The sequence below is a fragment of the Sprattus sprattus genome (assembly GCF_963457725.1).
Source record: "Sprattus sprattus genome assembly, chromosome: 9".
Taxonomy (NCBI): Eukaryota; Metazoa; Chordata; class Actinopteri; order Clupeiformes; family Clupeidae; genus Sprattus; species Sprattus sprattus.
Genome location: NC_137928.1, coordinates 7,857,482 through 7,881,204, shown reverse-complemented (window position 1 = coordinate 7,881,204; position 23,723 = coordinate 7,857,482). Strand labels below are relative to the sequence as shown.

General features: G+C 41.7%; 2 protein-coding genes across 2 annotated transcripts; both read left to right on the top strand.

Moving 5' to 3' along the window:
- Nucleotides 1-5,558: 5,558 nt before the first annotated feature.
- Nucleotides 5,559-15,171, top strand: LOC308370015 (P2X purinoceptor 5-like; the record flags this gene model as incomplete). The annotated part of the gene is made up of 14 exons (XM_080844574.1): nt 5,559-5,595; nt 6,741-6,939; nt 7,199-7,349; nt 7,513-7,570; nt 8,325-8,338; nt 8,431-8,506; nt 8,829-8,925; nt 10,362-10,442; nt 10,586-10,727; nt 13,040-13,155; nt 14,328-14,439; nt 14,526-14,591; nt 14,805-14,899; nt 15,069-15,171. 14 exons carry the CDS (start codon nt 5,559-5,561, stop codon nt 15,169-15,171), a joined length of 1,347 nt encoding a protein of 448 aa, XP_080700700.1.
- A 1,420-nt stretch (nt 15,172-16,591) lies between these two features.
- On the top strand, nt 16,592-23,399 carry LOC308370013 (transient receptor potential cation channel subfamily V member 1-like; the record flags this gene model as incomplete). Its single annotated transcript, XM_080844572.1, has 15 exons — nt 16,592-16,779; nt 17,379-17,542; nt 18,142-18,294; nt 18,403-18,540; nt 18,763-19,061; nt 19,324-19,500; nt 19,786-19,941; nt 20,058-20,153; nt 20,309-20,379; nt 20,741-20,906; nt 21,064-21,130; nt 21,316-21,659; nt 22,159-22,280; nt 22,953-23,053; nt 23,317-23,399. The coding sequence occupies 15 exons, from the start codon at nt 16,592-16,594 to the stop codon at nt 23,397-23,399; spliced, it is 2,325 nt and encodes a 774-aa protein (XP_080700698.1).
- Nucleotides 23,400-23,723: the final 324 nt, after the last annotated feature.

Genomic DNA, 23,723 nt, shown 5'->3' with positions numbered 1-23,723 from the left:
TATGAATGGAACATAAAGACTTTGTATTAAATGAATCGGCACGTTTGCAATGGTTTAATAAAAACGACAGCGTATTAGGGTAATATATTGATGAAACAAATTATGGAGTTGGGAACTTCTGCGTCGGAAATGTTTACCTCCAATGGCCCTAAGACGATGTCGTATTCATTAGCAATAATAGATTTTTAGCCTCCTGAATTGTTTCCACAGAAAAACCAACTACCTGTTTGCTGTTTTTACATGGCCAGCTTTAGAGGAAATCGTGTAGAAGATGTGTTTATCTCTCCAGTCAGCAATTGTGTGGTATGTGTTGAAAATAATCATTGTCAAACAGTGCCGTGGTGGTCATAAAGCAGAATTGCAGCTACAATTGTCATTAGGCCCGTGTGCAGGAATGGGTATCATGTAAGGTCGAGAATGAAAACAGAGTGAATGTGCAGGGCAGTGGAAAGTAACAAAGCAATCAGGAGGGGGTCACTCATTCACATCCACAGTCACACACACTTACACATACACACACACATACAGAGATACACTTACACATACACACACATACAGATATACAGTACACTTCTACATACACACATACACACATACACACTTACACGCACACACACATAAACACATACACACATTCAAACAAACACTCAATTACAACTACACATACACACACACACAGATTCACACACACCTACACACATGGATACACAATCACACAAATACACACATACGCACACAACCATACATATACACACACAAGATTATGCCAGTCAAGGCCAAACATAGCCTTTCTTCATGTGATAACCAAGAAAATTGGCAGGAGGATCTTTCCTCCCCAAAGCAAAAGTCCCCTCGCAACAGGTGAGCGAGAATATTCTGAGTGGCTAATAATGAGGATAAAATGTGTGAAAGTATGAGGGAATATTCTGATTGGGTCAGTTTTAGATAAGGTGATGTCTTATGATGAATTATGAGTATAAAAGACAATGCATTGGGTCTTAGATTCAGAGCTGTTCCATGGACCAACACTCTCATATTTGGATGATCTGTCTGCAGGACTAAATAAAACTTCAGTTTATCGGACTCCGGACTTCTGACTCTGATTGAATATTATCTCTAAGTTTTTGGAAACAATTTTTGGCAGAATCAGGCTATCAGAAGTGATATCAGGAGCACTGCTTACCTCAGGTTACCTACTGTGAGTCGAAGATAACGAGAGTTGGCTCCACTAACGGCGGAAATATTTCCTTTGATTCTTCACATTGGAAACATGTGTCATTCTGTGTGCCCTTCACCAACTGAAATGCGCGGTTGCGGTGAAGAATAGGTGATGGCTGACTAAATAGTTGTTAGAGGTAAAAGTCTGGAGGTGGAGTTTAAAATCAGCCAATACAAATGCCATGACAATATGTGATCCAGCCAGCTGGGATGGGAGGGTGGTCATCTTGGTCCATGCACATTTCGTCTTCTCCTAGCTGATATGCCATAACTCGCCCCGGAAAAAGTTGATGGCCTGATCCAAGATAAAAGAAAGCTGCTACCCTGAACTGCTTGCTGCAGTTCCCTGTCCTTCTGCTTTTTGAGTCTCTCTTTTGTTGGCATTATGCTTCACATTTTGTAAATGAGAATTGAAGCATGACATCACGCTAATGTTGCTCCCGTAACAATAAAAGTATGAATGTCTTATACTATATGCATAGTCTGGCAAGTATCTCTGCAGTCTGGCAAGTAAACGTTTTTGACTGTGTTGGTTGACTTCAGTGCTTGCTGTTTGGCCTGATGCCCCCTACTGCCTATATGTACCTTGTCACATCCAGCACACCTTGATGGGCATAGGAGTTCTCTTGGCGGCAGATAGAACACCAGTATGCTCATTTGTGGAAACATCAAAACACATTTTCGAACTTGAGCCAGGAACATCATGTTCCACAGAACTAAATAAAAGGATGGTACGTTTGCTGGAAGCAGTAGGGTTTTTGGAACGTTGGTCCGACTAGAAGGTTTTGCCAATGGCTTATTCAATGGGACTTTGTTGATGATTTAACAGTGTCGTATGTGTGTCTGTGTGTGTATGCACAGATACTCAGTCCCCTCTACCTTTCAGGCTATTTGTTTAACTGAATCACCCTTACTTGATTTATCATGTCATGAATTAAATTCAATTTGATTTATATAGCGCCATAACAATACAATTGCCTCTAGGCGCTTAACAGAGCCCAGAGCCTAAACCTAATGAATCAATCATTGCATTTATCTACGTCAATTTATGTAATGTATCCAATATGTTTTACAGAAATTTGACTAAGAAGGGAGTGTGTGATAGGGAGAGAAGTAAGGAGGAGAGAGGTGTGTAAAGAAAAGAGAGTGTGATGGGAGAGTGGAGAGAGGTATGGAGTTGATTTCAGACTGCAGGGGGCAAAACATTTAATTCAGTTAGATGGGAAACAATGCACTACTGACTACCTGAACTTCTGCATGAACATTGTCACTCCCACTAAAACGGTGCGCTGCTTCCCTTACAACCAGCCCTGGATTACCTGCAATGTCAAATATCTCCTCAACATGAAAAAGAGAGCATTCAAAGAGGGGGACCAGGAAGAGCGGATGCTCGTACAGGGAGAGCTAAAAACCATGCTGAAAGAGGCAAAGGAGTCATACAGAAGGAAGGTGGAGCAGAGCTGCAGGAGAACAACATGAGATCAGGGCACAGCTGAGGAGGTCACAGCTGAGCAGACTGCACCCCAGAAAAGCAGCCGGCCCTGATGGAGTCTGTCTGTGTATAAGATACTGGATGACCTAAATTTCCCTCAGGATTAATAAAGTATCTATCTAAACTGTATGGCAGAGGGGAGCGTATACTGTACTTAATGCTGCACCTTTCAAGAACACTCAACATAAAAAGTTGAAAGGGGAAAAAAAACAGTCCCTCAATTGCAATAGGATAGCATTGCAATGTATTCTTTCTCAAAGGGTAAAGTCAAAGAAAGTGTTACTTCCAATTTTCCAAGCTATTTATTGGCCCTATGAAAGACCAAAAGGTCAAAGACGTAGTGTGAAGCTACTTAGAACAATTTTGAGATGTAATAGGGGTGAAATACAACAGTTAGTGAGGAGTATACATACTCAAAAAGAAAATAACACTAAGATTTATTTAACCACCACCAGAGACACATCAGGTATATAATCTGAGGCTGGTCAATAGAAGACATGGAACCACTATTAATCCATAATTTCCTCTTGAATTTCAACAGAGACTTCATAATAGGTATAATTAGGTATAATTTGACTACATTGGACCTATACTGAATCCAAAATATAGGCCTATACACTGTTAATTCAAATAGCACCAATACAAATATAGACAGTTTGAGAGGGTGCATGTCTGCAGAAGATATGATTTAAAACCTGTGCTTTCATGATGTAGTCCGTTATTAAAAATGTTAGTTTATTTATTTTTTCAATCTTATATATAGGCCTGCCTAGTCAATGGTATCTTATAACCATTTTAAAGTAACTTCTAAACAGTACCAAATATGTATACTATATGCAATGGTCATAGCCTATGTTTTTGTAATCCTGTTTTGCTCTTATAATGTAAGTGCACTTATCAAATACATTATTTTTAATATAGTTTTCAGCTACAAGTATCCTGTACGTTTAAAAGTAATTAACTATATCTCACCTTGTTTTTAAAAATATAATGCACAGATAACACAATACTATAATAAACAATGATCTAGTAAGTAGTCAGACTCAGACTTTAAACTGACAATTAGGCTACAATAGCTTTCAAACACGCTTTCAACTATTTTCCCGATAATTACGACAAATGCAACAAAAACTCGTTCCATAAAAAAGGTTTTTATATAACCCAGTCGATTTACAGGGCTGTTTGTTGTAAAAGCCTTTCATTTGATACAAAAAAACGTATTTTACTTCCTCGTTTCGTTTTACTTTCTGGGGTTATTGTGGTTTATCGTCGCTAGCAGAACGGAACTACGCTGCTCGCGGCAGGGGCTTGTGAGCGCCGCGGAGCATGTCGGGGCGAAATTTTCACAAAAACTAAAATAAATGCCCTGTCAGATATCAAAACACATTCTGGGGGAATTGATGACAGAGAGAGTAATTGTGATTCTGAAATATTGATGAATGAAGAAAAATTTACTTCCAGAAGAAAAGGGCACTTTTCTCATACAGGGCAAAAGGGCAGGTGCTTGAGCACCACTAGGGGTCTATCTGTGCACGTGTTTGAGTGAATGGACCTTCCAGACACAGTTGTCACTGTATACTACAATCATTCAAGACACGTTCACTGCACACTGATCCACATTTCACTAATTGTGAGACTTCTAGCACCAATTGGCTGGACCTCTGTTGAATTAGTAAGCTGTTCAGTAATCAGTATTCCTGGCTTCCATGGCCCCTTACACCATGAAAAACCAAAGAACACTCCAAGCAACTCAGAGATAAGGTTATTGAAAAGTCAGGGGAGCACTCAACATCCCCTGGAATTCTATGAAATCCATCATCAAGAAATGGAAGGAATATGGCACTTTAAAGGGGGTGAATACTTATGCAATCGCTTAATTTCATTACATATTTGTATTTCATTAATATAACTGTGTAGAAATCTGTTTTCATTTTGACATTAAAAAGGGCTTTTTTGTGTGTTTTTTTCTGTCAAAAAAGCCAACTTATATTGACCCTGATTGATTTATAAAAGCAATAAAAGGGGAACACAGGTGGATTCCAAGAGGGTGAATACTTATTGAAGGCACTGTAAATGTGGCACAGTAATGTGTGAAAGGATATTGTGGTAAGCATTACAACCACATATATTTTGCAACTGTTGTTACATGCACGGCTCTATGCATGAACATGGAGGGGAGATTTAAATTATAAGGTGACAGAATCTTAATAAGCACGCTAAAGTTGAATAAGGGACCGGAGGACGAAGTCATGTTTCTGTAGGTTTAATTCAGCATGGAGACCCCCTCTAAGCTGCTGCTTAGAGAAAGGCCTACCTGTCAGCAGAATGTGTTGGCATTTATACATTTCAGTCAGAAAGGAGAGGGGAGGGCCACACCCTTTAGGTGAGAGGAAGGGGCAGACAGTTGGGAGAGGGGTTCACCTATGGAGGGAGGGGGTTGATGCCACATGTCACATGTAATTTGCTTTGATCTCAGTGAGACAGACACAGTACACATCCAAAATAAGAAGCAGATACAAAATAAGGAGTTAATGTCTTAATAGCAATATTTCCAGTTCCATCAGTCCCCTATATATACATATGCTCACACAATAACAACCATGCAACAGCCAATCAGAGCAGGAAACATCAATATATGTTCCAGATAGATAATGATACAAATGAACAGTAGAATAGCTATTTTGCAGTTCCATCAAAAGGAAATGTATTAAATGATAAAGATTGTATTTTAAGAATAAGGAATGCAAAAGTGTGGTGCGTATCAGTATTATGAGGAGTAACCCAAAATGTCATGCAAAGTTAGTCTAGGGGTATAAGAAAAAAAAGGCAACGGACAACGGAAATCTAAATGCCGGGAGGACCAGAGCAGCCTCGACTGCCGGCAGGTCAGGGCTTTTTTTAGCCCAGACAGTCAAGCACACACCTGTCCCCAATCACCTGCTGCATAATTACTGGAAGGGCACTAGGAGAGCGTAGTAGACCCTCGCCAAGGCCAAAGGCCCCATCTCACATTGTTACAGAAAGAGGAAAACGAAATCCTGGATTGGCCCCTTGGACCCAATCTGCTCAACAATTCAACAAGCTATTTCTTGGCCCATTATCAACATGCAATGTAACAATGTTTGCAACATTGAAATATACACAATATTAATGAATATTATTCACAGAGGATTAAAAACCCCTGCTTACCCCTTTCAAGACTTCCAAAGCAAGAGAAAGTCTTGAGGTATGCAACACCAATTATCGCCCCATCAGAAACAAACCTGAAACCAGTAGTGGAACCCCAAAAATATTAACATGAATACAGCAGGGATTTGGGGAAGTTCACTAAAGACACTAGGCTTTATATTTCTCATTGCTACACGCAGATGACTGACCAGATATGACATAAGAAACGTTTCCGGGCCCCCAATTCTCCAATTAAAAACAACTTATATTCCATGGGGAGGGCCACCAATGATTTAGGGTGACAACAAGGGTCCTTCATAAGAAGAGCAAATCAAAACTCAGTATTGTCTAGAGACAGGTTCAGGTTTATGCTGTTGGTATTGCACAGGCAAAATAAACCTTTTTTTCTCCACACTCTGTATGACTTCTGAAGTTTTTGAAAAGAAATTCCTGAACGACCAAGAACATAGAGTGTTTACTCCATCACAAGCCTACATGGTTGAAGTGTAGCCATAATTGAAAACATGTTGTCTTCCGTGCATGAAAGATATAGCAGGCTCATCACAAGGAAGGTTAGGAGGACCATCATGTCAGTATTCTTAACGCTACATTCATGCCTACATCTTGCCAGGAATTATAAGCCTACTGCACTCAGCTGTTGATCAGATAGTTGAGTTAGACGGTTACATAAGAGTAGCACTATTATATGCATATCTTAACAAACGATAAATATTCCATTTATTGACTTCTGTCAGGAGGACCCATTCCAGCTTCATGGCGACTTTGTTGAAGCCACAACCAAAAGCTACTATATACTACCGCCTGCCTGAATAAAACAGGCTTGTTGTGTTCAAATCGAAAGTCCAGCGAATATCAAATCTCAAACTGGCTTCAGCTCGTGTCTGGATGCAGTCGTATCGCCCGATCATGGGGATGTCAACGTTGAAGAAATATTTTCACACTGCGTTTTATTATAAAACTGAAAAGTATTTAATTGCGGAAAACATAAAAGTTGGCATTTTATACAGACTTATTCAGCTGTGTATCATCGGATACCTCGGGTAAGTACATATCCGCTATAGACTTAGCCTACCTGTTGAATTTGAACGGACTAACTGTTAAAGGATAAATAACTCCCTTTCTTGCCTGAATAGCCTGATTACTCTCATAATATGGTATACCATGACCAGCAGTAACTGCCTCTCCACGTGGGCAGTCTATTACCAATTCTTGGTAATAGATAGTGATCTTTCTTAGTGATATGGTGTAATCTTTCTCGTTGCTGATTTGTACATTTGTCCACTTTTATTTTTTGCCTCGGTGGGTTTTTGTAACGAAGAGGAGCTATCAAGCAGTAGAGGAGTCCATACAGAGCTCTGTAGTCACCAAAGTGAAGGGAGTTGTATCAATCAATTCCAGCGACACGGGATTTAGTTTGTGGGGACCGGAGGACTATGTAATTCCACCTCATGTGAGTTCAGATATGGCAATGATGTAGTTCTTGTGAAATGTTATTAAAACTGACCTGCTCTATCTTATCATTTATTTGATCTTTGGATGGTATCACAGGTCTAGCATTTCTAGTAAGATATTACAATAACTTTTTAGATATTATCTCAATTTTTGTCTTGCAGGGTGGACCTAATCTTTTCATCACAACCAACTTCATAGAAACACCCAATCAGAAGTTAGGCCATGTCTCCACGAGCCCGGTTATTTTTGAAACCATGAACAGATGTTCCTGGTTGTATGTCCTGTCCACATGCTACCGCGCTTTTGGAACCCTGAAACCGTGTTTTTTTGAAACCGGAGTCCAGGGTGGGGTTTTCGGCCAGGGTTGGTTTCACCGGGTGCGTGTGGACACTGCAACCGTGATTGTTTTTCCCGTTTACGTCATAGCTGCGAGCCTGCTTCACTTCAGCACACGCACAGCAATGACGTTAACGGGAAAAACACATCAGCGGTTAGAAAAATGAAGTGGATGTTGTTTATTGCCATGCTGTCGGCATTATGTGGTTGTCACATGCAGTTGCTCAACCTAATGCAACAACAAAGGCGCCTAGACCAGCAGCGATGTCAGTATATTTGGACTGCACACTCTACCAGTCCACACTCTCTTCTATTTTCTGAACTCTGTATTCATTTGCGATGTTTAGCAGCAACTCTACCTCGCTGTCCGTCCATACAAACGAGTCCTTGCGCGCCATTGTTGTTTGTATTTGGTGATTTCTTTTCCCGGTATCTTTTCATTGGTTAAAACAGCCTTCCCATGTTACCTTACATCGCCACTTATGGTTGTGGCATGTGTATTACACGTGCATTGTGTCACTTGGTGGCGGCTTCCAGGGTTGCGTATGTACAGAGTATTTTTATTACACCACTCGTGTGGTCGCGGAGCAAAACTCCGGTTTCAAAAATAACCGGGCTCGTGGAGCCATGGCCTTAGACATCTGTGCAGAAGTAATTGCCTCTCTTACAGTGTTTACAGGTGGGGTGTCACACATTTTCTGTATATCTCTCTGAACTCTAGATAATGTTTGTTATCCTTTTAGAGCTTCAAGGTTCTGGATGGCCACTGTAGTGACAATGCTGACTGCCCACGTGGAGAGACAGTTACTGCTGGTCATGGTATGAAAAGGGAAATACCATATTATGAGAATGTAATTAGGCTATTCAGTCGTAATAAACAAGCCAAGTCACCATGGGGTGCTAACAGGAAAATAGATGCTTTGATTCTTACATTAACATGAAATGAGTGCTATACCTTTAATGAAGGTTTGTTTGGCTGGATGTGATGGGGTGTAGTGGCATTTGTTGTGCTTTACTTAATGTCCAGCTGCGTATTGTTAATGTGATAACAGCAAAAATGAAATAGCATACTATTTTCAACAGAATCCTTGTCTGCTTTAGTGAAAGTGTCATTTTTTAAATTGTAATATCTATACTTTAGGAATAAAGACTGGTCGGTGCTTGAAAAAGGACAGAAATGACACTGGGACATGCGAAATACATGGCTGGTGTCCAGTTGAAGGGAGTCAGAAATCCAAGTGAGACACTCTTACTACAACACATAGGCTGAATCCCATTTCTCCCGCTACCCCTTCGTCTTTCAACTTCCCCTCCGTTTTGCGCGTTCATGTGGAGGGGTAGGGCTGTCCCAATTCACGTTAAGACAGAGGGGTAGGGGAAGGGGAAGCGCTTTCTACCGCTCTAAACGAAGATTTTCCGAGGGCACACTTCAAACGGAGGGGTAGACTGATTTCCCTCAATGCATTGCGAACCCGTGATCATTAAAGAACAAACATCGCGCGAGTCCATTTAAAAATGTCGGAAACAGCAGGGAAAGCATCACACAAATGAAAGTATTTTCTTTGTAATTCATGATTTTAAAACTTGTTTGATGAAATGTTGCATTGTGTAAATAACAGCTGCAGGCGCCATGTTTGTTTATATCTGGTGAGTGACAGCTGTCGCTCTCCGGTAACGTAACAGCTGACGCTTCGTACTGATGACGTACGTAATTGTTGAAGTGCTATCCCAATTCGAAGGGCTAGTGTTTCAACCCCTTCCGCTACCGCTCCGTTTGAAAAAGCGAAGGCGAAGGGGTAGGGGTAAGGGTAGGGGTAGAGATGAGAAATGGGATTGGGCCTTAGGCTGAATCCCATTTCTCCCCCTACCCCTTCGTCTTTCCCCTTCCCCTCCGTTTTGCGCGTTCATGTGGAGGGGTAGGGCTGTCCCAATTCACGTTAAGACAGAGGGGTAGGGGTAGGGGAAGGGGAAGCGCTTTCTACCCCTCCAAACGGAGATTTTCCGAGGGCACACTTCAAACGGAGGGGTAGACTGATTTCCCTCAATGCATTGCGAACCCGTGATCATTAAAGAACAAACATCGCGCGAGTCCATTTAAAAATGTCGGAAACAGCAGGGAAAGCATCACACAAATGAAAGTATTTTCTTTGTAATTCATGATTTTAAAACTTGTTTGATGAAATGTTGCATTGTGTAAATAACAGCTGCAGGCGCCATGTTTGTTTATATCTGGTGAGTGACAGCTGTCGCTCTCCGGTAACGTAACAGCTGACGCTTCGTACTGATGACGTACGTAATTGTTGAAGTGCTATCCCAATTCGAAGGGCTAGCGTTTCAACCCCTTCGGCTACCCCTCCGTTTGAAAAAGCGAAGGCGAAGGGGTAGGGGTAGGGGTAAGGGTAGGGGTAGAGATTAGAAATGGGATTGGGCCTTACTTTCACTGAGGACTTACACATGTGGAAATATACATCACTGAACCTTTTTCCTTGCAAATTAAGAAATGAATGGTCTGTAGACCAATTCACTAAGAGCTTCCATCAAATTATGAAATTATTACTGTTGTAAAGCAGACTGTTAGTCCATGTCCATGAATAGGTGAATGCCAGGGTTTGCATCAGAAACATACATGAGAGTAAACCAGTTTGTGGAAAAAACATCACCCTCTTTATGCCAGTGTGCCACAGCTCGGAAAAGCTGAAAACTTTACCATCTTCATCAAGAACTTTGTGAGATTTCCAAGATTCAGCTTCTCAACGTAAGTCAAAGCTCTGGTCAGTTCTGGGGAAAGAATGGAGTAATGTGATCTGGGTAGTGGCATGATGCAGTGGTTCAAAGCTCCCCTTTAGAATGAGCACACAAGAAGTAATGGGACTAATTGTAAGCCTTCATTGATTCCAGATCAAACGTCCGTGAGACACAGGACAGAGGGTATTTACAAACGTGCAACTACGATGAGTTGGTTCATCCTTACTGTCCCATTTTCCGTCTGGGGGATATTATTCGGAAAACTGGACACAGGTTTCAGGACATGGCTCAAGCAGTGAGTATACATCTGGCATGTGCAACTTATGACCTTTGCTGTGGTGGTTGTTGGTTGGTTGGAGAAGACATACCAGCCCCCCCCCCCCACACACACACACACACACACACACACAAACAAGTGGACAACATGTGCAAACATTGTTACATTACATTTTACATTGGTAAACAGGTCTGTTTTGTTCAGTGATGATAGTGAATATTGAAAAATGACTAGTTGACTATATACGTATATATACAGCCGCGGAAAAAATTAAGAGACCACTTCAAAATTATCAGTTTCTCTGGTTTTACTATTTATTGGTATGTGTTAAAGTAAAATGTACATTTTTGTTTTATTCTATAACCTACTGGCAACATTCCTACCAAATTTCAAATAAAAATATTGTCATTTAGATCATTTATTTGCAGAAAAATGACAATTGGTCAAAATAGCAAAAAAGATGCAGTGTCTTCAGATCTCGAATAATGCAAAGAAAACAAGCTCATATTCATTTTTAAACTACACAATACTAATGCTTTAACTTAGGAAGAGTTCAGAAATCAATATTTGGTGGAATAACCTTGATTTAAAATCACAACTTTCATGTGTCTTGGCATGCTCTCCACCAGTCTTTCACATTGCCGTTGGGTGACTTTATGCTACTCCTGGCGCAAGAATTCAAGCAGCTCGGCTTCTTTTCATGGCTTGTGACCATCCATCTTCCTCTTAATCACATTTCAGAGTTTTTTTTATGGGATTCAGGTCTCGAAATTGGGCTGGCCATGACAGGGTCCTGATCTGGTGATACTCCATCCACACCTTTACTGGCCTGGCTGTGTTGCATGGAGCATTGCCCTGCTGGAAAAAACACTTCTCAGAGTTGGGGAACATTGTCAGAGCAAAAGGAAGCAAGTTTTTCTTCCGGTACAACGTTGTACTTTGCCTGGCTGAGGTTTGTAAAAGACCATAAGGATTGAACCAAAGCCGACTGGAGGGTCTCCTAGTTCGTCTTCACTGATGAGTCCAATTTCACAGTAGGTGCAAGACTCTGTGGCTTGTAGGCCTCTCCAGGTCTCCGTCTAACCATCAGACGACCATGTGTTGGGCAAAGCTGAAAATTGTACTCATCAGAGAAGACGAACTAGGTGACCCTCCAGTCCGCTTTGGTTCAATCCTTATGGTCTTTTACAAACCTTGCTGATGCTGAATGTTGCCAGTAGGTTATAGAATAAAACAAAAATGTACATTTTACTTTAACACATACCAATAAATAGTAAAACCAGAGAAACTGATCATTTTGAAGTGGTCTCTTAATTTTTTCCGCGGCTGTATATACTAAGGTATAACCGCTACGCAGTCTCACTCCCACTGCACAGCAGTTTGTCTTTCAACTTGTTTCCTCTGCCGAGGATGGTGTGTTTTTGTAGCAGAAAAATGCCAAAACTACCTGACTGACTTTCATGATACTTGTTCGAGGGGCGGTACGGGCAAAGAAAGAACACTGTAACTTCTTCAGAAGATCTGGTTCAGCTGATCCAGGATTTATTTTATTTATTTATTTTCACTCTCTGTAACATTGTGAAATAGGGCATTTGTCCTTGGTGGAGTTCTGCACTTTCCTAATGCCCTTCTAGTAATTATTATTCAGTGCTATTGAGTGTGAAAATCTGTGAGATTTAGTGAGATCTGTGTTTAATGTCACATACATAAGACGTGAGTCTCAACGGATAAAACCCCAGACTTGACAAAAGGGTTGAGTTTATAATGCTTACCACAACTTCCTGTCACACATACTTCTAACACCTTCTGTGCACACTGTGGTGACTGTGCCCTACTAGACAAACATGCAAAAGGTGCTCACAAGAACTTCCTTTCACACGCATGGCTTTAGTTGAGATGGCCCTAAGGGCACGTAAGTGAAAATTGACAGAGTATGTGAACCTGTCTCTTGTGAGAGGAGAGGAGAGGTTTTAGAAGTTTAAGGCGCTGAAGGTTTGTCTTGCTTTAGTTGCACATTAAGTTGCAGATTAGGCCCTTTAGATGAGAAAATGAGAATAAGCAATAGGAAACATAGGCTATACAAACTATTTGGGTTTACATAAGCTCAATGCACTAAGCAACGAAGTATAATGATAAGGCTCTGATGAAGATCGATGTGACCTTATCTGGGCTCTTAATTCATATTATGATTGTGTTCATTAATATGGGCAGAGATTTATTATATGGATGTGTTCTAACACTTACTTTCATACTTACAGCACTCATAGCTACACAACAACAGAGCAGCTCTTTTCTGTGCCACTAACCAGGACAGTTGTGTGTCTTCTCAGGGTGCGGCGATTGGGATCCTGATCAACTGGAACTGCAATCTGGACAGTGGCTCGTCCCAGTGCCATCCCAGATACAGCTTCATCCGTCTGGACTTGAACACCACCGTGAATTTCAGGTAGAGCCTGCTGCCTGACTCAGGACATTTAGGGCCTCATTTACTAATATGCGAGCGCTGCTTAATCTGCGTTCGCATATTAACGCACGGTGTTTTTGCGCATTTTCCGTGGTATTTATCAAGCCAGATCTGCGCTGGGCAAACTGTGCTTACTCCGCCCCTTTAGAGAGCCTGATTTACTAAGATTGATTTGCGAACGCATCTTAATCTGCGCCGTTGCCAGGAGCACATTAACGCACGGTGATTCCCCGCATTTTCAGTGATATTTATCAAGCCAGATACGCGCTGGGCAATCATTATTTAGCGCACCGTTAAAAGACTGGAGAACTTGCCAGCAAGTTACTGCCACCATGGAGATTCGAGGAAGAAAAAACTAAGGTTCAGCGAATAGATAGCGTGATAGATATATTGGTTCACGTTCGCTCAATCACTGAACCTGATTCAATGGGTTATATTGTTTTTTTGCCCGCCATCACCTACAGCGAGATAAAACTGTCATGGACAGACCACCACCACGTAAGTAATGGTCATGTTGGCATCACATATGACCTGGACATTCATTGAATATGTGTGCTTTCTGTTTCGGTAAACGTGTTCGTGGATTGAAGGTGGGACTGTTTGCATGTGGGTGCGATCAATTTCTCCAATTACGTTCGGAAAGTTTAATTTCATATATATGAATATATGAATTATACGAGTTGAAAAAAATATTTCTGTTCGCTGTCTCTGTCTATGTCTTTGCCTTGCTGCTGCCATATCAACGTTTTCAGACTCAGTGGAAACGCGCTTCCTGGTTAAGACGTGCTTTTATGAGGCGGAGAATTAGCCTGCAAATCAGAGATGTGCGCTCGCCGGGCAGTTTAGTAAATACCACGCAGTTCATCATTAGGCGCACTCCTCCCATTAAATAGCGCTTCACGCCTACGTTACCACCCACGTTTCCGAACCATCCCACCTGTTTGCAGGTACACACCCTCAAAGCGTTAATATGCGACTCTACTCAAATGCGCCCCCTTAGTAAATACCGTTTTATGTTTACGACCGCTATTTTACGCCAGAAATGAGCGCAATCCTGTTAGTAAATCAGGCCCTTAGACTGTTAGCAGTGTTTGTCTCCATTCAGTAGAGATGACATCACCTTGTGTCATGCACATTGAAGATATTAACATTAGCGCTGATTACATCTCCAGATATGCCCGCTATTACAAGAATTCTACTGGACATGACTACAGGACTTTATATAAGGTGTATGGAATACGTTTAGACATCATGGTTCATGGGAAGGTATGACAGAATTGCTTGTTGTTTTTCTGTTGTAAAGCAGGGAACACTGATGCAAATTGATTACACTGGTGTACTTGTTTCCATAGGCAGGGGTGTTCAGTATCATGCCCACCTTAATAAACATTGGATCAGGAATTGGTTTAATGGGTGCTGCAAGTATGCAATCATGATGTCACTGTTGACATTTTTAGGATGCCAGATGTAGTTTGGCTGAATAACCAGTAGAGGTCACTAGTACCATTATTAAAGTTTTGGACTCACTACCCTCACGGTTTAGCCCTCATAATAGTCTCTGTACTTAGTGTTGATACTGTGATTATGCCTTACAATGATATTAACAGATGAACATCATTTATTTTATCTAGGGGAGTTTTCTCTGTGACTTGGTTTTGCTTTACTTCATGAAAAACGGAGCATACTACAAAGAGAGAAAGTATGGCTTTAAGGCTGACTCTTCCAGGTACTGTCCTATTTTTCACAGAAATGTTAAACCACAATCATACAATAGAACAGAATATACTTATTTTGCAAATCCCAATGTGTCACTGTTGTGATGTATATTTGTTAACATAGGCAATTGAATAAGTGACAATATCACAAAGAAAGAAAATATCCTATGCTTTTCCTAGGAGAGATACACAAGATGGAGCCCTAGAGAAGATTCACATGAGGAAGGATACCAGTACACAATATGAATCTCAAGAGGAGGAATCCCATGAGCTGCGTCAGTGAGCATATCAGAAAGAAAGAAAATGTTCTCTGCTTTTAGGAGAGGTACACAAGATAGAGCTCTAGAGGACATTTGCATGAGCCGCAACAACTCCCCAGTCTGAAGCTACAGGCAGACTCCTCAAAGGACGCGGAGGCTTCGGCCTGACTAACAGGCCTCAATGCAACATGGCCGCTTCACGCTTCTCAAGGACTTTGTATTGCAGCGGCAATGTGATACTCCATAATAAAGCCAAAAGAGACAGAGAGCCGTTGGGCAACCGCAAAATGGCCCAGATGCTATGCTGATGCTTTGGTTTGTGTTTCGCCTTCTTTTGGAAGAAAATAAATAAATATTGTGTTGTTATGCTGTTAACATTCAAATTAAATGTGAAAACACAGTTGTGTTGTGTGCCACGGAGAAGTGTTCTACAAAATAAATCACTATGATCGATGACGCAGAGCCTTCAGTTTGTGAAATGCCCCAACAACTTTGTGTTCAGATACTGTGGAATTAAGCACAGCACTGAGAGTCACCTCCGCACCTGAGAGGCCTAGTCCATGGCAGTATCTAACAAGCATTCTAAAACTGATTGTTCAAATCCTTGATTGTGATTGGCTAAAAGCCATTGTCGTGCCTAACAACTCCCCTTACCTGTTTTAAAATCAGCGCAAACCACGGCCTCTTGGGGCTTATTGCTTAATAGTGTACAGTAACAAGCACAGTGTTGTGGTCTTCAGACATAGGCTAACGTAACACTGCTTTGCAGCATGGGGTGCTTTTGGCTGTCAGATAAGCAACAAGCCAAAACAGCTCTCTTATCTGCACCACCAGACCTGTGTTACTGGCTGGGAGGGTCCCGTAGAAAAGTACAGAACATCAGAAACAGAAGCGTTTGTTTACATTGCTTTGTGTAGTCAACACTTCTGGTCTGGAGTGCTAGCTTACTGAGCCCAGGAGAAACACAGGTACAGTACCAACTCAAGCATACAGTATGTGGGATTGTGGGAATGAAAAATGATGTTGTAGACAGTAAAGACTTCATATTTACGACTGTATATTTGTAATTCCATTATTTACAGAAAGTTTTAACTTGGCAACTGATCCAAAGTGGTTATGATGAAACTTACATGTATTCTTTTTTTGTATCTTCCATGCAATGGTTGGTTGTTATTTTTCATATATTCCATGCAGTGGTGGTTGGTTGCTCCTGGACATCTTTATTGTGACGTACAACCAAATAAAACAGACATTTTAGAACTAGTTTTTCCTGTAGAGCCATGAGAAGTGGTGTAGTCCAGGGTATACGCAGGTATACAGAGTATACCCACTTATTTTTCTGTCAGCATTGAGTATACCCACTTCTCAAAACAGGGCGTTTATCCTGTGCTGCATAGGCTGCTTAAAAAAATTAAGAGTATACCCACTTTTTCTTGTAGAGCCATGAGTACCACCACCAGCACCACTCAGGACGCGTCTGAACTCATGCAGATGAGCATGGTCAGGGTGGACCTGGGGGGCTCCAGTGACAGCGACCTGGAGGCGGACAGCGGGCTGATGCCTCCCCTCAGCATGTGGGGCCTGGAGACGCAGAGGGTCCCCATGGATACTCACTACCAGTCTGAGTTTGGGTAGGCCTAGACAGGCACTCGCTCAAGTAATCGTTTTTAACACTGTTCAGAGCAACAATGTGTAAAAAGCATGGACAGCGTACACTCGGTCAAACCTGAAGCCACTGGATGGAAGGAACACAAATGTTACCCGATACAGTGTCCGTTCTGTCTGATTTTGACAGAATTTTGGTTGACTATGCAAGCTCTGGCTGTTAAACTCACTGACTGCAATTTTGCCAATATGGCCACCCAATCTTGGCTTCATTTCTTCATAAACTAAGTGCTGTTCATGCTTTTTACAGTCAATGGTTTAGAAGATCATGTCTAATTCATGATCACATCACAGAAAACATAATGTGTAAAACCTTTCTTTAAATATGGATTTCCTACACCTTTCAGTATTGTTGCTAAGCATTTTTTATGTATGTTTTTTGTATGTTTTCATACCTTCCATACCTAACCCTGATTTTAAATACCTCTGATAACCAAAGCTGAAAGAGTGACTAGATAGATAGATAGATAGATGGATACTTTATTAATCCCGAGGGAAATTCATTCTAAGAGTAAATGTCTGAAATGAGTGAACTAACTAAATGTCCTTGTTTTCCTGTCAATAGATTTCTGAGTGACACAAGGATCCCAAAAGAGGATGTGTCATACAGGGTGTTTACAATCCAGCCACTGTTTGATGCAGCAGCAGCTGGAAATGTCTATAAACTAAATGGGTTGCTGAAATACCTCCAGCACACCGCAAAACACCTCACGGACTGGGACCTCCGAGGTGAGCAGAGGCCTCTCTCACCTTACATTTAGATTTCTCCTCTGCTGCCCCAAGGCTGTGGAATGCCCTCCCTAACCATCTCAGGGCCCCACAGTCTACTGACGTTTTAAAAAAAGGCCTTAAAACCTATCTTTTTTCAAAAGCTTTCTGCTAATTAATGTTCATTGTTGTTGTTTTATATGTATATGTAGCACTTTGAGATTTGTAAAATGTAAAGTGCAATACAAATAAAATGTATTATTATTATTATTATTATTATTATTATTATTTACATTTAGTTATTTAGCTGACGCTTTTATCCAAAGCGACTTACAATGATGTATAAACATTTTTATTTTTTTATTTTACACTGATGGCACACTGCACATCAGGAGCAATTCAAGGTTCAGTGTCTTGCTCAAGGACACTTCGATAGGGAATCAAACTTTAGCAACCTTCTGATTACTAAACAACTTCTCTACCTCCTGTACCACTGTCACCTAAGATCAGTCATAGGCCTTACATATACTTTAATTTCTCCTCCAAAAAAAGTACAGCACTAACCCAAGTCTCTATAGAAGACACCACTGAAATAATGACCCAGATGTGCTCTTTCCAAGATCCTACCAATGGGAAAACTGTTCTCCTGAAGGCCCTCTTGAACCTCAGGAATGGGCAAAATGACATAGTTGGGTTGCTTCTGGACATCGCAGAGAAAACTGGAGATCTGTATGCTTTGGTCAATGCAGAATACACCGACAGCTTTTACAAAGGTGACCCTGACTCTCTCTTCTCACATAGCCAGTCTTATCACTGATGAGTTGAAATGCAGTATCCTTATACTGCAGCCTGCCAATAATCTGTGCTCCTGGACTCCACAGGACAGAGTGCGCTGCATATTGCCATCGAGAGACGAAGCATGCACTTTGTTAAGCTGCTTGTGCAGAAAGGAGCAAATGTACAGGCCAAAGCCTGTGGAAAATTCTTCCAGTTCAAAACCAGACCTGGATTTTACTTCGGTGAGCAAATGTCTGCTAATTGAAGCGAATTTCTGTTTGGCAGGGCTGTTAACCAAAAGCGGGTTGTTTCAGAAAAGCACTATTGTACTATAACAATCTTAATTGTTGTGAGAGCATTAAAACTTCATGATGGACATGACACAGTGTTGTGTAGTTCATCATGATGATCTTTTGTTGCCTATTGTTGGACACATTTACTATATAAAATATGTGTTTTCATAGGTGAACTTCCGCTGTCATTGGCAGCTTGCACTAATCAGTTGAACATTGTAAAATTCCTCTTGAAGAACCCTTACCAAAGGGTGGACGTCACAGACAAGGACTCCCATGGAAACACAGTGCTGCATGCTCTAGTTACTATAGCAGACAACTCTCCTGAAAACACAGAGTTTGTCACAGTGATGTACGATGACATTCTGAAAAGGGCAGGTCAGCTCTACCCCAAAATCAAACTGGAAGACATTGAGAATAACCAAGGTCTGACTCCAATCAAGCTGGCTGCCAAAACTGGCAAGATTGGGGTATGTTTCTGTTGTGATCAGACATATTAACTTACTACTGTAGCCAACTATCACCCTCTCCTAGATTGGATTCAAGGTACATAATAATATTTAATGTAATTAATGATAAATGTAACTCATCCCTTCACATGGACATTCCTTGTAAAAATCAACGTGGTTTGTGTTGTCGTTGTTGTTGCTGTATCCACATCATGTGTGCTCTAAGAGAAGGTTGTTGTTGACTGAGTGCCTTTGTTGCGGCTGTTGTCACCGCTCCTGACAGCTGTTCAAACACATGGTGAGACGAGAGTTCCGAGATGAGGAGAGCATCCACCTGTCGAGGAAGTTCACAGAGTGGGTGTATGGCCCTGTCTACTCCTCCCTCTACGACCTGGCCTCTCTTGACTCCTACGAGAAGAACTCCGTGTTAGAGATCATTGTCTACGGCTGCGAGAACCCTGTGAGAGAAACATGTACAGTTTATCCTGAGGCAGAGGCCGAGTAATGTCGTTAGCTTTATCTGACATCATGAAGCAGATGTAGTCTAGACAACCAGTGACAACCAAACACGATCACACGATCATAATATGATAATGATTTAGGTCAAGCAGATGGGTCAACCTTTATGTGCCATGGTTCTGCTTAAGGTTCATTCCTGATTAACAGGGAGTTTAACAGGGGTCCAGGCAATGTATTTAAATACAATTGAATTGAATTGAATTGAAATTAATTTGTTTTATTTCAGAACCGCCATGCTATGCTTCAAATAGAGCCTCTACACAGTCTACTGGAGGAGAAATGGCATACTTTTGCCCGACGAATATTTTGGTTCAACTTCATCGTCTATGTTGTATACCTGGGAATATTCACTTCTGTGGCTTTTTTTAGAAAAGAGGGAGAGGTAGGATTTCAACATCTGCAACCGTGCAACCCTATCTAAAAATATAATCTAACAATATATTCAGATACACTCTTCCACTGTTGCATTTCAACAGATCCTTCCCATTTCATTTTTAGCCACCGTTTCCCGTTCAACATGTGCCATCTGACTATTTTCGTCTCGCTGGACAAATAATCAGCCTCCTTGGTGCCATTTACCTTTTCTTCAAAGGGGTAGGTGAACACTATAGGCCCGCCACATGTACAAACCTCATGAAAGGATCTAATCTGTATTCATGGCATGAATGAAAACATGCCAATGGGTTAACTGAGAATATTTTTTGTCAGAATGTCTATCACATTTTTTCTGCTGCCTCTACCTCTGCTAGATATCAGACTTCAGGAGGAAGAGGCCGAAGCTACAAACATTGCTGGTGGACGGCTACAGTGAATTTCTTTTGTATGTTCCAAATCATCTGCATAACGCAGCAGCTGCGAAGTAAAACATATGGCCTCTGAGGCTTGTCATGCTGGAACCCCAATCCCCAGACTGCATGAGACATGTCCTTCTGTGCTCCTCTCTCTCTCTCTCTCTCTCTCTCTATCTCTCTCTCTCTTCCCCTCTCTCTCCCTCTCTCTTTCTCTCTCTCCCTCTCTCTCTCCCCCTCTCTCTCTCTTTCTCCCCCTCTCCCCTTCTCTCTCCCTCTCTCTCTCTATCTCTCTCTCTCTCTTCCCCTCTCTCTCTCCCTCTCTCTTTCTCTCTCCCTCTCTCTCTCCCTCTCTCTCTCTCTCTCTCTCCCTCACTCTCTCTCTCTTTGTAGTTTACTGCAGGCAGTGCTCCTGCTGCTCTCAGCAGTGCTGTACGCCAGCGGGCGTAGGGAGTATGTGGGCTTCCTGGTGCTCTCCCTGGCTCTCAGCTGGATCAACCTCCTCTACTTCTTCAGGGGCTCCAAGCACATGGGCATCTACAGCGTCATGATACAGAGGGTAGGCTGGGTGTATTTCAGACTCAGACATACATGCAAGTTGTTCGTGTTGGTTGATTGTGTGTTGACTGTTTTTGTATCTCTCTCTCTCTCTCTATCTCTCTCTCTCTTGGTTGGTTGATTGTGTGTTGACTGTTTTTGTTCCCTTTTCTTTTTAGATGATCATCAGTGATATTTCACGCTTTCTCTTCGTTTACATCGTCTTCCTTTTAGGATTTTCAGCAGGTACCCCTTCTTTGCTTATGCTTCAATATGGTGGCCTGCCTTGTACATGTTTAGTATGTTTATAGTCAAGGTGATAGCTATGCATTCACAATAAAAATGATTACGTTAACAGCTTATAAAATACAGACTTAGAATTACCCGCACCTTCAGAAAGCCCCTCTTCATCTGCTCTCCTCATGCTTTAGCTGTTGTGACTCTCATTGAGGAACCCCCCTCAATCATCAAGCCCCTGAAGAACAGCACTGCTGCTCCAGAGACCGTGCTGGGTGGAGGCCATGCAGGCCTGTGTGGCCGCAATAAGCACTCTTTCAACAACATCTACTTCACCACTCTGGAGCTCTTCAAGTTCACCATCGGCATGGGAGACCTGGAGTTCACCGAGCAGTACCAGTACAAGGAGGTGTTCTTCATCCTGCTGATCTCGTACATCGTGCTCACCTACATCCTCCTGCTCAACATGCTCATCGCCCTCATGAGTGAGACTGTGGAGAGGGTATCTAGAGACAGCAAGAGCATCTGGAAACTGCAGGTATGTGGTCTCGCATTCTAGAATCCTGCTGAAACTCAGTCATAGTTTAGTCATCATTGTGTTGTATTCAGATCTGTGTTTTATAATCAACTTTGTTTTCCATGACTATCAACCTGCCAATATGTATTTGACCCCTAACAAAAGTTTTTCTGCCATAAGAGAAGTGGCTGAACAGGGAAACAGCTTAAAATTGGTTAGTTCAGCAGAAAATTAGTGACCAGAAATAATGTAACTTTTCACTTCTATGGTATAGATATTGAACTACTCTCTAAAAAGAGATTCTTGTCTTCTGTCAACCTAATTTTGCGTACCAAAGAAATATGGGGTCTTCTGACAGTAAATGAGAAGATAATGGAGTTTCAGGTGAAGGTAAAAGAGCTCAAGATAATAAATAGTCCTGTAGCATGGTAATTCTGCCGTCATGGTGACCGTGACACTGAGATATGTGAGGCAGTCTGCTCCAGTGAAGTGAAACACTGACGTGGGTTGCCATGCACAGAGAGCCCTGACCATCCTGGACCTGGAGCGGAGCCTACCTCACTGGCTCAGGAGGAACCTGCGCTCTGGGGTGGTGAAGGAGCTGGGCAAGACACCAGGCGAGGACACACGCCGCTGTTTCAGGTGGGTCAAGGCAGTGGTGTAGTGGTCCCTGGAGAAGTAGGTATACTATTAATTCTGCAAGGAATGCTGACTGAAAAATAAGTAGGTATACACCGTATACCCTGGACTACACTACTGGTCAAGGGTAACATCATATTCACACTCAATAGCACTGAATAATAAATACTAGAAGGGAACTAGGAGAGCACAGACATCCACCAAGGACAAATGCCCCATCTCACAATGTTACAGAGAGTGGAAAAAAAAAATCCTGGATCAGCTGAACCAGATCCTCTAAAGCAGTGGTGTAGTCCAGGGTATACGCAGGTATACGGAGTATACCCGCTTATTTTTCACTCAGCAGTGCGTATACCCACTTCTAAAAACAGGGTGTTAATCCTGTGCTGTATGGGCTGCTTAAAAAAAATAAGAGTATACCCACTTCTCCAGGGACCACTACACCACTGGGTCAAGGGTATCACCATATTCATTCCAGTTTCTTCAGTGTGCGAACAGGATGTGAAATGTATGGCCAAACAACCTTCTTCCAATCAATACATTCAAAAGGGAATTTTATTCTCCATGCATTTCATCATATAGTCGAGGTTATTTTGTTCTTCATGCACTGAATTCAGAAGCTGTGCGCATAAAGTTGCGTTAGTGTGTAATGAAAATGATAGTTTGTGTGTTTAGTCTGGAGGAGGTGAACTGGAGCAAGTGGCACACAGACCTAGGCATCATCACTAAAGACCCGGGGAGCTGTGACATCAAGCCCTCCAACAGGCCACGCAGAGGTAGGCTACTCTATACAACTTGATGTAACATGTAATATGATTGAGAGGTAAACACAATGATCTAGTCTAAGTATTTATGACAATATCAGCTTGTAATATGATTGAGATGTAAAAACAATTATCTAATCTAAGTAGTTATGACAATATCAGCTTGAAATATGATTGAGATGTAAAAACAATGATCTAGTCTAAGTATTTATGACAATATAAGCTTTTTCCCTAAGTGTGCCAAGTGAAAAGGAATAATGACTGTGTGTTTGCAGAGAGCTTTGTACGAGTCGTGTCTACTCTACGAAGGAACGAGATTGTGAAAGGCCTAACGCATGCAGATGACAAGAGCTCCTGAGGTCACTCCTTACATCAGACGGCAGCTGAGCAGTCTGTAGCGGATCAGCCAGACCTGATCTGGAGTCAGCTGCAATTAAGTCACAATCTGTGACCACTTCAGTGACCTACATGTAGACATCCAGACACATTAGTGAACTGCTGCTCAATTTTATCATTAAGAGAAAATAAAAGTAGCTTCCATTATGTCCATTACTTTATGTCCACACTCCAAGAAGAGGAGGGTAAAAAGCACGTCTGAAACAGTCAGGTTTTTGCAAATGCAAGTCAAACTTTATTTTGGTTTGAGGGGAATGTTTGTGCAACATTTTTGTTCCTGAAAGTA